Here is a 14,255-nt window from a genome sequence, read left to right on the forward strand (position 1 = left end):
AAAAAAAAAAAGAAGTATCGGTACTCTTACACGTAAAAAATGGTATCGGTGCATCCCTACTAGAGGGATATGCTTTGTTCATATTTCATGTCTGAGGTTTACAACCACTTTAACCTGGAGTTCAGCTTTAATAATGGACCTGCCTGGAGATGGGTTTTGATACGGCAAAAATGCAATAATTGCCAACCAAAAAAAAGGCATTGCTCTTTACCTTCTCTCCATCACCTTGGCCTACTGGCTCTTATAGGTACAACTGAATACTGTTCATCTACTCAGCAGTGTTTTTGCATACTGATCCACAGATCATACATCATAATACCAAACCCTGTGCTTCTATCTATACAGTACATTCAGATGAGCAGCTCCCTTTACACCAAACAACCTCCCCTCCACCTGTATGCACTCATAATAAGATGCACCACCAAACAGTATCAGTCAACCATCCCCTGCTCATTAGGCATACAACAGCTGAGTCATTAACCGGAACAGAGATAATTAACCTAGCACCTCCGATCTGTGATGAGTGTGAAACCTCTCATTTTCCATCTCTGTCAGGGAACAGGTCTCATCTCCTCTATAGGCTCATCTCTCGCTGTGAGGTCCTGACTTTTGCAATGTGTTATTAAGAACAGTTTTTGTGTCAGCTCTGAACATGTATCGTATTGCCTCTAATTGTTATATCCAAATGAATGCCTGCAGCAAATCACACCCTGCAGCTTTCTATATGTCAGTTTGGAAAGATTCATCATGGGAGCAAGCATCCTCTATAGCCAGCTGGTGCTATTACACAACATTCACATCCACAGCTGGAGGGAGAGAGCGGGATACATATATAAATATATATGAAGCTAGGCCACCTATATATAGAACAGCTGCACCTAGATCAGGGCTGAGCTACTGTACTATCCCTTTACTCATACAGGAGATACGGCTATACTGTATGTGTAGAGATTGTGCCATTGAATTCTATTCAGAATGGAGTTCTGAAGTTTGATCTGCAACAGATTTGCCTGAAAAACATGGTGGTGAAGTGGATGGCACTTTTCAGCGATGGGGTCCTGAGTTCAAATTTCATCAACTACAGTATTCTGCATGCATCAAAACAAAAATACGGTCTGATTTCTCTTATGCATACAGTATCTCACAAAAGTGAGTACACCCCTCACATTTTTGTAAATATTTTATTCTATCTTTTCATGTGACAACACTGAAGAAATGACACTTTGCTACAATGTAAAGTAGTGAGTGTACAGCTTGTATAACAGTGTAAATTTGCTGTCCCCTCAATATAACTCAACACACAGCCATTAATGTCTAAACCGCTGGCAAAAAAAGTGAGTACACCCCCAAGTGAAAATGTCCAAATTAACCCCAATTAGCCATTTTCCCTCCCCGATGTCATGTGACTTGTTAGTGTTACAAGATCTCAGGTGTGAATGGGGAGCAGGTGTGTTAAATTTGGTGTTATCGCTCTCACTCTCTCATACTGGTCACTGGAAGTTCAACATGGCACCTCATGGCAAAGAACTCTGAGGATCTGAAAAAAAAGAATTGTTGCTCTACATAAAGATAGCCTAGGCTATAAGAAGATTGCCAAGACCCTGAAACTGAGCTGCAGCACGGTGGCCAAGACAATACAGGACATGTTCCACTCAGAACAGGCCTCGCCATGGTCGACCAAAGAAGCACGTGCTCAGCATCATATCCAGAGGTTGTCTTTGGGAAATAGACGTATGAGTGCTGCCAGCATTGCTGCAGAGGTTGAGGGGGCGGGGGGGGTCAGCCTGTCAGTGCTCAGACCATACGCCGCACACTGCATTAAATTGGTCTGCATGGCTGTTGTTCCAAAGATAAAGCACAATGGAATACAGAGTAAAAATAAATATCAATAAATTGTTTTAAATTGGCAAACAAATAAATTTGAAATTAAATATTTTTTTTTTTTTTTTTTTTGCAATAACAGTGTGGGCGGATTTCTGCCAGTCACAGGCTGTGTCACACCCCTCCAGCCGGTGTCTTAGAATAAGGAGGTGAAGACTCCATCAAGATGTAATATCCCACTCCCATTGTGTTTAGCTGGTTAATGGGCATGGAGGGAGGGATGGAGGGAGGGAGCAGGCTGTCATTTACCACTGTGTATATGCCCACGTGTGACTCTATAGTCACATGGACTGCTTAGATGTGATAGGGCGGAAATGCTCAAGGTAGAAAATACACTGAAAACTGAGCATGTGCAGAGCTGCCAACACAGCTCTGCAAAATCCCCAGCTGCATTGGGGACATGGACAGAAGGGGGAGATGGAGAACAGCAGGTTTTTAATGATGTGGGTTTATTGACTAGACAGATAGATATCCTTGTTCCAAGTCAGAGACTCACTAGGAATAAAAAACACAGGAAAAGGAACAGAATCCCAGAGCCTCATCTTTAAAAAAAAAAAAAAATGTACAAACATCAGCTGATGACCGTGCAGGCAGAAAGAAAAACAGGGAAAACAAAAAGGAAACCCAGGTGTCAGTATCCTGAACCCCCCCCCCTCCCTTTTTTTTTTTTTTTTTTTAATTGATCTATTTAAATGCATCTCCAATAAATCACAACTGATAGAAGACTGACTTCCACATTAATAAAAGGGGATCACCACAAGAAATAGAAGAGAAGCTCCATGCAGCATCCTGGTCAGGATCATTCTAGAATTGACAGTGTTTAAACTTATTGATATCCATCGTAGACCATTACTAGTTTTATTTTTGGTTTTGAAGGGTACATGCAATAACAAAAAAGACAGATCCCTGATCTCATTCAGTCCGTGATACACTTTATACAAATATAGATGGGGCATCGGTCTGCCATATAAAAAAAAAAAAAAAAGAAGAATTTGCCATAAATGGTGTAATATGTGCTTAGTTTTTGCAATTAAAGAAAATGGATAGTTTTTAACACGAAATTTAAGCTGTCAGTTCTCCAGAAAAAACGTATGAAGTCAGTGAGGCGTGCACGGCTGAGAATACAAGATGGCTGTGTCACCTGAGATTGTCTCTGCGCTATTTAATGTCTTTTCATATACCGAGTACATGGAGACGCAGAGCTCCTATAGGCTTCTACAGTGTTACTGTGCAGTCCACCAGCGCCACCAAGTGGTAAAACAGAGAATGCTGATGATATAAAGAATAGGAACCGATTTTAATACTAATTTTTATTTAAACTAAACAGGTACTGAATGCATTCTAAAGTAACTGGAAGATAGAAATCACCATAATTATCTTCCATTTTTATCTTTGTCAAGAAGGGGGACTGCCTGCTCTCACCAAATCCCAGAATTTGGGTTGGAGTGCCTTATTGATAGGATCAAGGTGGGGGTCATGCTTAAACTGAACAGGTACACATTTAATGTCCTGGCACCAGGAAAGCATACTTGCCTTTAGCTGCTGGAAGTGAGAAAATTGAAAAAAGCCCTGTGAAGCCGACTGACTCGATAGATTTGGGAGTTGAATTCATTTTCAGGGCAGAAGTCTACCAATTCCTACTATTTACAGGTTAGCTTAAGACTTTTTTTTTTTTTTTATGCAGTACAGGTATACTTAAAATGGATTTGTACACCTTTAAAGAAAAATAATAAAATGCACTTTTTTTTGCAGGTAAGAAAAAAAAAATGCATAATTTTTTTTTCTAAGGAACCTGTATAAAGCATTGCATTGGCAATTAGCAGATATCGGGTGTAATGCCAGGGTCCTGCAGACTGTCAATAGAGCCATCTGCCCATACCTCTGATTACGGGAACGCATATCAATGAACTATGAGCGAGCTCACCACCACCCTCAAAGTTCATTGAGAACTACAAGCTGTCTGCCGCAATGGCTGAGGGTAGTTCTAGATCGATTATTCACAGAACTCTGAATGAATGACATGGCCATGTGGGCAGAGCCACCACATATCCTTACCGTTTTGGTATTTTGAAAGCGGATGCGGGGAGAGGATTGCCCACCCTGTCACAATAGGGGATCAGGGGTGGCGGTAGGTGATTTAGTAACATGTAGCATATTACACCCCAAATATGAGTAACATGTTACTTAAAGGTGAATCTATCCTTTAAACACAAATGACTAAGAGGTTTGGCACATCAAGCCACCCATCGACACAACAAATTAGATAATACGCAAATGATTTGCGGTAAAGTGATATTAAAGTGATATTTTTTCAGAAGACGAGGTCCACACTTCCCTATTGGGTGTAGTCCACTTCTTCCGAAATTTCTTTTTCCTTTTGTAGCAGGGTGTCCCAAGGCCATAGCTCCCCGTTTGCTGGTGTCTCCTTAGCAAGCCCTGTACTAAGCAGACACCTCCCCAAGCTGAGCTGTGTGAATCCATAGACGAACACAGCATTGGCAAGCCACACCCCTGCACCCTCATTCCAGCAGTTTGATGCCAGCAGAAACCCAGCAGTTTGATGCCAGCAGAAACCCAGCAGTTTGATGCCAGCAGAAACCCAGCAGTTTGATGCCAGCAGAAACCCAGCAGTTTGATGCCAGCAGAAACCCAGCAGTTTGATGCCAGCAGAAACCCAGCAGTTTGATGCCAGCAGAAACCCAGCAGTTTGATGCCAGCAGAAACCCAGCAGTTTGATGCCAGCAGAAACCCAGCAGTTTGATGCCAGCAGAAACCCAGCAGTTTGATGCCAGCAGAAACCCAGCAGTTTGATGCCAGCAGAAACCCAGCAGTTTGATGCCAGCAGAAACCCAGCAGTTTAAGGATACAGAAAGTCCAGGGAGCGGCGCTAATGGATCCTGTGTCCATGACCAATGACAGCAGGTAACTGTCTGGGGGCAGAAGGAATCATAACATTGCTGAGACGCATTTGCCTTAATGCTGTGAAGGCATTGAGGTATAAAAGTGTAGCCCTACTTTAATGCTAGAAACGCTTTCAGGCGGACCAAAACGGACCCGCGAGTCTCCCCTATGGAGTGGCGGATGTCAGCAGACACATATCTACTGACACTCGCCGCCATCCAATTCCCGCCCACAAAAAAACAGAAGGATGGTGATCCTATTTTCTATCCGTCCGGCTGATCAGAGCAGATGAAAACGGACAGGCGGTCCATTTCTATCTGATTTCCCCATAGAGGAGAACGGGACTGGTGTCTGTATCCGCTCTGCAGAGTGGAGCAGAGACGGACCTGTCATCTTCCTGCTCGGCAGGGATCAGTGGAGCATTCCCTCGCTGAGCAAGCGGAATCCGCTACACAGAGGTTCTCGTGTAAAAGGGCCCTAAACCAATGTTTTGAGTTTAGATACACTTTAAATCCGTTTGTGTTTTTTTCAATTTAGTTAGTCTGTACTAGCTGTTTGTACACAGCAGCATTAAGACTGGGAGCTAGAAGCCAGTCATGTGCTACTTGCAAATGTAGCAAAGAACATGCAGACGGAGAGTGAGAGCAGAGTGAGCTCAATTAAAGGGGTTGTAAACCCTTGTGTTTTTTCACCTTAATGCATCCCAGCACCCCCGTTTTACTCACCTGAGCCCGTTCGTTCCCTCTGCGGAGATGCGCTCACCTTCTCTGCCTGGCTCTTGATTGGATAGATTGATAGCAGCGCAGCCATTGGCTCCCGCTACTGTCAATCAAATCCAATGACGAGGGCGCCAGGGGGTGGGGCAGAGTGCTGCATTTTGTGCCTATGCACGCTAATGCTGGACTCGGGAGTGTGTCCTCAGGGACAGCGCTTCTCCCAGGGGGTTTACTGATGCAAGGAGGAGCCGCGAGCGCCGCCGGGGGACCCCAGAAGACGAGGTTCGGGGCCACACTGTGCAAAACGAACTGCACAGTGGAGGCAAGTATAAGGTTATTAAAAAAAAAAAAACACACACCAAAGGTTTACAATCACTTTAAGTCCTAGTGCAGCCTGAATGTGTCCTCTGGGCTGGTCGGAGCTGCTCTCACCACTGTGTGTCTGGTGGGAAGTGCCCAGCTACTCAAGTGGAGAGGACACCACTGTATGTGGTTATCCACCTGGCTGTGCTGTGTGATGGGTTTGTGTACAAAAATACAAATGGGTTAGCAGATAAAACCAGCTCCCATGTGTTATTTTATCTGTGCATCTCAAAATCTGCCTGGAATACAGCTTTTAAAGGCAGAGTTTGCTTTTCAGGAAAAAAATAAATGCACATTTTTGCATTTTTTTTTCCTGCAGAAGCCTAGAAAGCATTCTACCCGTGATCAATAGATCAGGCTCCTGCAGACTCTCAGTATAGTTGTCTGCTCGCACCTCCCATATGGGCAGACAGCTACAGAAGAGCAGGAAGGATCCATAAACTAAGAGAGCGCTCACCAGCACCCTCACAGTTTATTGAGTACTACACACCGACTGCTGCAGTCAGTGGTTGTAGTTCATTCACAGAATTCTGTGAGGGAATGATGCGACCGTCTGGGCAGAGCACCGTACAGCCACGCTATTGTTCAATTGTGGCAGCCAGTGTGGATAAAGAACCCACGCCCACTGTCACAGGGGGAGGATTTGGACTGCTGGCGCACGTTACACCCTAAATATGAGTGTAATGTGTAACATGCTCCCAAAAGTGAACTTATCCTTTAACTAGGACTATGAAAAGTGGAAAAATCTCTTCTATTTTTATTGAAAAAAGGTAAAGATCATGCATTGGTTGAAATGAATATTTATAAGTACAATAACATCCATCTAACCTGGTCGGATTGCTGACAGGACATAATATAATCAGCCTTCCAGTGAGGAGAAAAAAAGAAAAACAAAAGCTTTGCTCTGTTTGGACTGCTTAACATTAAAGATTTTTTTTTTTTGCATGTTCTGCCCTATTTCTTACCTCCTCAAAGAATCCTCTTCTGTGCTCTCCTCTGGCAGATCCTGCGGTAAGGCTTCTTGGGATACATTCGGCGCTCTGGTGACTGTAGCAGGCTGACTGTAGACCCGTTCCCAGTGTCCAGTCTCAGGGTTATACACTACACCCACTGTTCTCTCGTCCTGTGATGTCCCAGGTTCCAAACGGGCACTTCCACCTGGCACACTTCCTATATCTGTTCTATCCACCCCTGATGCCACAGGCTGCTCTGTGCTGCCAGCTGTCAGGCCAGCTTGGAAAGAACTGGGTGAAGGGACTGGTGGAGTTTGCCAGGATGATGTGCCTGCTGCTTCAGGATAAGCTGGTGGCGTCCTTTCCCAGCGCAGCGTGTCATTGTTGAAGGTCAGCAGGTTGTGGCATGCACGGCAGCGATTCAAGTGTCCTCTGGGCTGGTTGGAGCTGCTCTCGCCACTGTGTGCCTGGTTTGGCTGGTGGGAGGTGCCCGGCTGCTCAGGCTCTAGGTTATTATTGAGCATCTCATGAGCCTGTCCCTGTGATGTGCCTGATGCCCCAGGTTCAAGCTCATGCAGCCTATCATACTCCAGGAAAAAACGCCTAAGGTCACACTGCAGATCCGTTCGGGCAGAGGTGGGGTGGACAGGTGGCGGAGCTCCTGAGCCCTCCTGCTCTGTGTTTGAAAATCCTCTCCCTTCAGTGGCTGAAGTATATACAGATGAGGAATCTCCTTCCTGTTGGCGCAAGACAGACAAAAAACCTACAGATGCAGCACTTGTTCTGGGAGGAGGCATGGGTTCCGTTTCCGGCCTGGATCCCATGTTCAGTACAGTGCGAGTCCATTCAGAACCAGCCATCTCTGTTGAAGGCTGCTGGTAGCGGGACAGCTGCCCTGTAAGGGAGCGACGTGTAGGTCCCAGGCTCAGATTGCGCAGTGTGTTACCGGCTGTACTACTGTGTACACTGCTAAAGGCAGAAGGTCGGCTTAAAAGTCCGTGGTCATGCTGGGCAGATGACTGGTGCTGCTGACGTTCCAGAGAATGCTGGGGGTCACTCTGTACTGGTGAATAGGAAGTGGAGGTCAGCCCTGAAGAAGTAGAGGGAGCACCAGGCGCTTCGGGGTGGGGGAACAGAGGCGAAGACAGCCGTGCACTAGAGCAACGGATGCATAGGCACAGCATATTAGGGTCTTGGCAGCAAGGAGCACTGACCCCGGGGGCCCGCTCCCGCATGCGAGAATATAAGAGCCTTTGGTTGCTCTCTGCTGCGGGTGGAGGGGGAGGAGGAGGTGAAGGCGTGGCTGAGTCTTGTACAGGAGGCTGCTCTCCAGCTTGTGTTCCAGAGGAGCGGGATGACAGCATGTGCAGGAAGTTGTGGAGCAACGGGGTACGTCGTACCGGCTGAGTCGGTAGCAGCGATCGCTGGCGGTAGATGGGGATCTCCGCGCTGTCCAAGGAAATCTCAGACTCCTCATCACTCTGAAAGAGAAAAAAATATCAACAATGGTGTGTGGAGTCCAGCATGCAACCTGCTAAATGTGGCAGAGAGAAGACAAGGAGCAGCTTTTGTGATGGCTGCCCTGCCCAGTGGAGAAGAGGCAATAAACAGGTGCTGAAATACTGACCTAAACAGGATCAAAACTCTGGTTACATGCAACCCTTATTCTTCTTTGCTACCTTCTGTGTTTAGCAGTTGGTGCGTCTTACACACCCCCAGGAGCTGTATATGTCGGGACAAGTGGCTGACAGGAAAACTTATTTTAAAGCTGAAAGTGGTTGTAAAAGCGGAAGGCTTTTTTACCTTACTGCATTATATGCAGTAAAGTAAAAAGCGTCCTGCATGCAGCTCCCCCAGCAGCCCCCTCTAAATATATACCTGAGCCCGATCTCGATTCATGGATGTTCACGAAAAGCAGAGACTCCCGCTTCTCATTGGCTCAGACACAGCAGCGGGAGCTTTGGATCCTGCTGTTGTCAATCACAGCCAGTGAGGGGGGAGCAGGGGGCGGTGCCAAGCTTCACTTGGTGTGGGCTCGGGAGCGAGCACACACAGGTGCCCCCATAGCAAGCAGCTTGCTATTGGGGCATTCTGCAGGGGGGAGGAGCCAGGAGTGCTGGCAGGGGACCCGAAAAGAGAAGGATTAGGGCTGCTCTGTGCAAAATCACTGCACAGAGCAGGTGAGCAAACCATGTTTTTTTTTTTTTTTTTTTAATTAAAATAACAAACAACCCACACACAAGCTTTAAAATCACTTGAACTCCTGGAAACTTAAAGACTATCCTTTGAAGCAGGGTTGTGCCCACATAGCGAGGGAATAAATGCTTGTTTCTGTCTAGGGGATTTGGTAAAGCAGAATCTTTGATGTCATCAAGACCTATGCAGGAACCAAAGCCCTGTAATGGACCTGAGGATTTTGAAGGACAGTCCACCAAAGCATGGGAAAGCACCATCTACCAGGGGAGTAGGAGATAAGGCAAGTAAAGTGCTTCTTGCTGCCCCTACACAGAAACAAGCAGAATATTTAGGTTTTCAGAAGTTGGGCATTAAGATTTAAAGCAAACTTTGACCCGGACTAAATATTTCAGATTAATGCTCAATCCCAAACAAGCCTGTTTTTTTTTTTTTTTTTCCAAAGAGGACCTTTACTATGAAAGCTGTGCCTAAAAAGGCAAGTTAATAAATCAAGAGCAGGGAGATGCATGCACTCCAGGTCCTTAGGTACAGCTTCCTCTCCATCATGGAGAGTAGCACAGTAGTGGCATCACCATTATCATCTAGCAGTTAGAGGCAACAGTGTTTTAAATGATTTCACAATGCTGACGTACATTTTGCCTGGAATTCCTGTAATCTCATAATTGTATATTTTTCAAGGTACTGTCGTGCCACGGGTAAAATGTCCAAACTTTCTATAGAACATGAATCGTTGCTTTTTGAGCTCAGGTCCACTATAAGCATCTTACCGGACCAACTAGTAGTATAGGAGGTACTGCTGTTTAATGCACTGCCTGCCATACATAAATCCCCCACAGAAAAATGTACTTTATGCTCCCATTTATAAGGGTTATTTTAATGGCGTTAAAGACTTCATGACACAGAAGATAAATCTCATCATTGCTGCAACCAACAGGTTCACAAAGCTGTAAATGCTCTTTGCAGCAAATGTAATAAAACCTTTCTATGGAGAAACCCTTGCAATTTGCATTAGGCAATAGACTTATCCATGAGATTACAATTACATCTGCATTATATTTATGGTCTTACCTGCTGGTTAGACGGGTTTACAATAGCAGTAAGAAGATAATGCCCAAGGGGATCAAATCGTACCAATCTAAGAGATAAACACAAGAGCATTAGAAAGAAATTACACAGGCAGTTATTTCTTGTTGGTTTAACATGATATTTGCACTCAGCCATTCATTAGTAAAGTATTACATATCACATATTACCGAGAGCAACAACCTACGTGCCAGGCAATGCAACTTTACTGTAAATCTTTAGGGTAGGGTTGGCCTAGAACCTCTGTCGGGTATTTCTTACTGTCTGTGTCCACTGGCAGGGTTCACCCTTTTCAACTGCCCTGGTGACCACAAGTCTTAAGGTGTCAGCATACCAAGACATTTTGGGCTATTTCATGCTCCCAACTTTGTGGGAACGGTTTGGGGATGGCGCCTTCCTGTTCCAACATGACTGCACACCAGTGCACAAAGCAAGGTCCATAAAGACATGGATGTGTGAATTTGGGGTTGAGCAACTTGATTAGCCTGACCTCAACCCAATGGAACACCTTTGGGATGAATAAGATCGGAGACTGCGAGCCAGACCTCTTCGTCCAACATCAGTACCTGACCTCACAAATGCACTTCTTGAAGAATGGTCAAACATTCCCATAGACACACTCCTAAACCTTGTGGACAGCCTTCCCAGAAGAGTTGAAGCTGTTTTAACAGCAAAAAGGTGGGCCAACTCAATATTGAACCTTTTGGACCAAGACTGGGATGCTATTAAAGTTTATGTGCGTGTAAAGGCAGGTGTCCTAATACTTTTGGCAATAGAGTGTATATACTATAGTCTGTACTTTATAACTTTCCTACAAACTAAATATACCCTGATTTAGGTTATTTTCACCAAAGACATGTAGGAGAATACATTTTGGCCTAAATTTATTAAGAACAATTATATATTTGCAAAACTTTATAACAAACAAAAGAAACTGGTTTGTTTTTTTGTTCAACATTTTCTGTCTTTTTTTTATTTAGCAAAAAAAAAACCCAGTGGTGATTAAATACCACCAAAAGAAAACAAAATGATAAAAATTTTGTTTTATAGTGTTGCACGACCGCGCAATTGTCATTCAAATTGTGACAGCGCTAAAAGCTGAAAAATTAGCCTGGGCAGGAAGGGGGTAAAAGTTCCCAGTATTGAAGTGGTTAAACACTAGTTGATTCTGTACCTTCTAGCCTCCCAATAATAGTGTGATGTTACACAGCACCCTTGATCCCTGACAATTTTACCGCAGACACAATGAGGCCATACTTTCAAAAGTGACAACCCAGAATATGCGACAGGTAAGAAAGTCATCTGCCTTACAGTCAGTCAGTATGAATGCCAAAAAAACAAGCCAAAAAAGGCGGCACAGTGAAAGTTACATGCTGTGACAAGCTGCAAAGAAATGGGGACACATGAAGTACACCTGCATCATGTGGAAGCAAAGTATAAAGCACAGGCATGGACTGCAAAGCCAAAATTTAGCATGTTATTATTATAGGCTTACCTGTAGGTAAAAGTTAATCATTTGGGTATACAACCACTTTAAGTTCACGAAAAATAGAAGAAAAAAAAAAAAAACTAAGCTCAACTATACTGACCACCCTTTCGGACATTGCAGCCGTGATGCCCTATGCTGCCGGTGTGTGAGTATCCATCATAATACTCTCAATGGCCGGCACGCACTCGTCAATGTAACAACGTGACTGTTTTGACCAATGAGAAGTGCATCTGAGGCTCTCTTCTGGTAAGCTGTCTCATAAGGAGAAAGCGCTTTCCATTGGTAAGGGCTTGCCATTACAAGTATTATGATGGATACTCACTCTGAAGCTGTGTTTTTCAGTGTACGGCAGCTTGAGGTACCATGGCTGCTATGTGCAGCAGAGTCTGGATGGGTGGCCAGGGTATTTGGAGTTGGTTCACCTTTTAAATTTTATGAAAAGGTGAACTTTAAGCAGTATGGGCAAAGCTTTTTTGGCCCTAGTTCTCTGATGTTCTCCCATTGTCAGCTGACGCCACTCAGCATGTCCAAGCTATGGATCCACCCAGATGCCTGGACCGCCAGCAGCTCAGGGATCCTCCACAGCCTTGTCTTCCAGTGAGCACTAGAGCAGCAGAGTCACTGGTCCTCTGCTTGCTGAAGACTGAGAACTGAGCAATCAGTGGTCTTTGATTGCTCAGTTCTCAGTCTTAGAAGCAGTGGGAGACCAATGCTGAATCCACCTAGGTGAATATAAAATTTTTTTATAAAAACCCATACTTCTCTTAACCTTAAAATACATTTTTGCTTTATGTACACTTTAATTATTTACACTTTAGAATGTCACAACTGGTCAAATATGAAGACAAAAAAAAATTCCCAAGATGCAGCAGGTAAGATACTGTACCTAACCCAGGGCTTGACAAATTTGCTTTCAATCTAGGTGCCAGCTAAAAAAAAGTTAGGAGACAGTTTGTGCGCATGCACATCGATATGTTACATGTTTTGTAATTGACGTTTTCATGTGTAGGCGTCCCAAAGCGGTTTACGTTTGTACGTGTGTATATGTGCATATCTCCCCAGTGCTCCACTGAATGTAATACACTGCACTACATGCTTTCCTGGGGAAACTGTCAACAGGGATCCGGAGGTGATATCATTCACATCGCTTCCAGGTCAGGAAAAAGATGGGGAGGAGAGTGGACGCAAGTCTGCTCTCCGCCCTCTCCTCTACCCTGCGGCACTCGCTATGCTGGTCCAGTGCCCACATAAGGGCAAGCGGAGCCTGGCATACATAGCCGAGGGGTGCGCAGGCACTTTAATCAACAAAGCAGAAGGCACGTGGACCATCCCCAGTAGGACACAGGCCCAAGGGGGAAAGGCAGCATCACAGCCTGTCTGTCACCTAGTCTCCATATGCATATGATGGGCAGCGGCTCACCAAGGAAGAACAGTGCAGCAAGGTGGGGGTGATTAGGAGATTCAGTGACCAGGCATTCTCACGCTACCTTAGGCTGTGTGGTTGTGGCAGGACAGGGAGAAACAGAAGAGAATGCAAAAACTTAAGACAAAAATAGGGGGAGGGTGTGTAAAAGGAACTGAAGCTGTTCCAGCCAGCTGCCCCACACTCGCCGGCGGTAAGGAAACGGCACCAGATCAAGCCTGCAACACCTTTAACTACAACCCAGCTGTTAAACTAGAAAGAAGATGTCGGAGGTGGATGGGCAGTGAGAGCAGGTAAGGCAAACCCTCTGCGCCGTGACTGCTTGTCGCAGACACCGCACACCAGAGGGCACCAGTTCCTCTGCAAATGTATGCCTTGTATCTCCCCCCTTCAGCAGGCTGCAAAGCAACGGCCTCAGTTACTGTCCAACCTGACCACTTAGTCTGCGTACCCGCACGGGGTTGGCACATGGGAAGACCAAATCCAGGCAAGACCCCTGCTGCAGTGTAGCCCAGACACCAGGATGCCATTTCTAGTCGCCATGGTGACCTGGCGCCTGGGGTTTGTCGAGAATGTACCTAACCCATATAGGTCAGGCATTGCCTTTTGAAAGACATATGGTTTCCCAATGCATTTTATGGATTACTCGCTGTAGCTTCAGTCTAGTTTCACATAACTTACCCGTTAAAATCTTTTTAAAATGAGACGGATTAAACTATATTGAAGAAATAGGTTCACAAGAGTAAAGCTATAAAAAGTCAATAAAACATGTTGCTAATTTTACACTCCTTTAAAATTTAGCAACACATCTCTCCCTCCTACATTTCAGTACAAAGTAACTGCTCCCAGATCGCTGTGGGTTTATGTGCCGTGTAGTAAATTTAATTTCTCTTGAGCCTCAGTGAATACTGACACGAGTCCAAGTTGCTGGGTTTCATTAACTGCTCGTTTTCATGGCTTAGGGTTCTAGTATTACACCGCAATATGACAAAGGTTGGGGCAGATAGATGCTGTGTCAAATTGGTCAAATACAAGAAATGCTAATAAAGGGTTTGAAAGCATTTTATTAGCGCTCACCCGAAGTTCTAACACATTTGTGACATCTTTGCATTCCAATTTAGAAGCAAACTTAGGAAAAAGTTCTGGACGTGCAAGCCTTTTTCTCAGACCTTTGATGGTGTTCATAAAGAACGCAGTGTTCAAATCCAAAATGTGTGATCTTTTGTTGGCAAAGGCGAGCATCAACGGCT

At 44.9% G+C, this 14,255-nt stretch overlaps 1 protein-coding gene across 6 annotated transcripts in view; it reads right to left on the reverse strand.

The window, feature by feature from the left end:
• AMBRA1 (autophagy and beclin 1 regulator 1) overlaps window positions 1-14,255 on the reverse strand; it is a 168,835-nt gene that overhangs the window by 118,224 nt on the left and 36,356 nt on the right. For all 6 annotated transcript variants that reach the window (XM_073604293.1, XM_073604291.1, XM_073604294.1 and 3 more), the window contains exons 6-7: window positions 10,079-10,145; window positions 6,827-8,295 (exon numbers count right to left, since the gene is read on the reverse strand). In XM_073604293.1, the coding sequence (XP_073460394.1) occupies window positions 6,827-8,295; window positions 10,079-10,145 (1,536 nt within the window). The remainder of the gene's footprint in view (window positions 1-6,826; window positions 8,296-10,078; window positions 10,146-14,255) is intronic.

The sequence above is a fragment of the Aquarana catesbeiana genome, linkage group LG11 (genome assembly GCF_042186555.1).
Source record: "Aquarana catesbeiana isolate 2022-GZ linkage group LG11, ASM4218655v1, whole genome shotgun sequence".
Taxonomy (NCBI): Eukaryota; Metazoa; Chordata; class Amphibia; order Anura; family Ranidae; genus Aquarana; species Aquarana catesbeiana.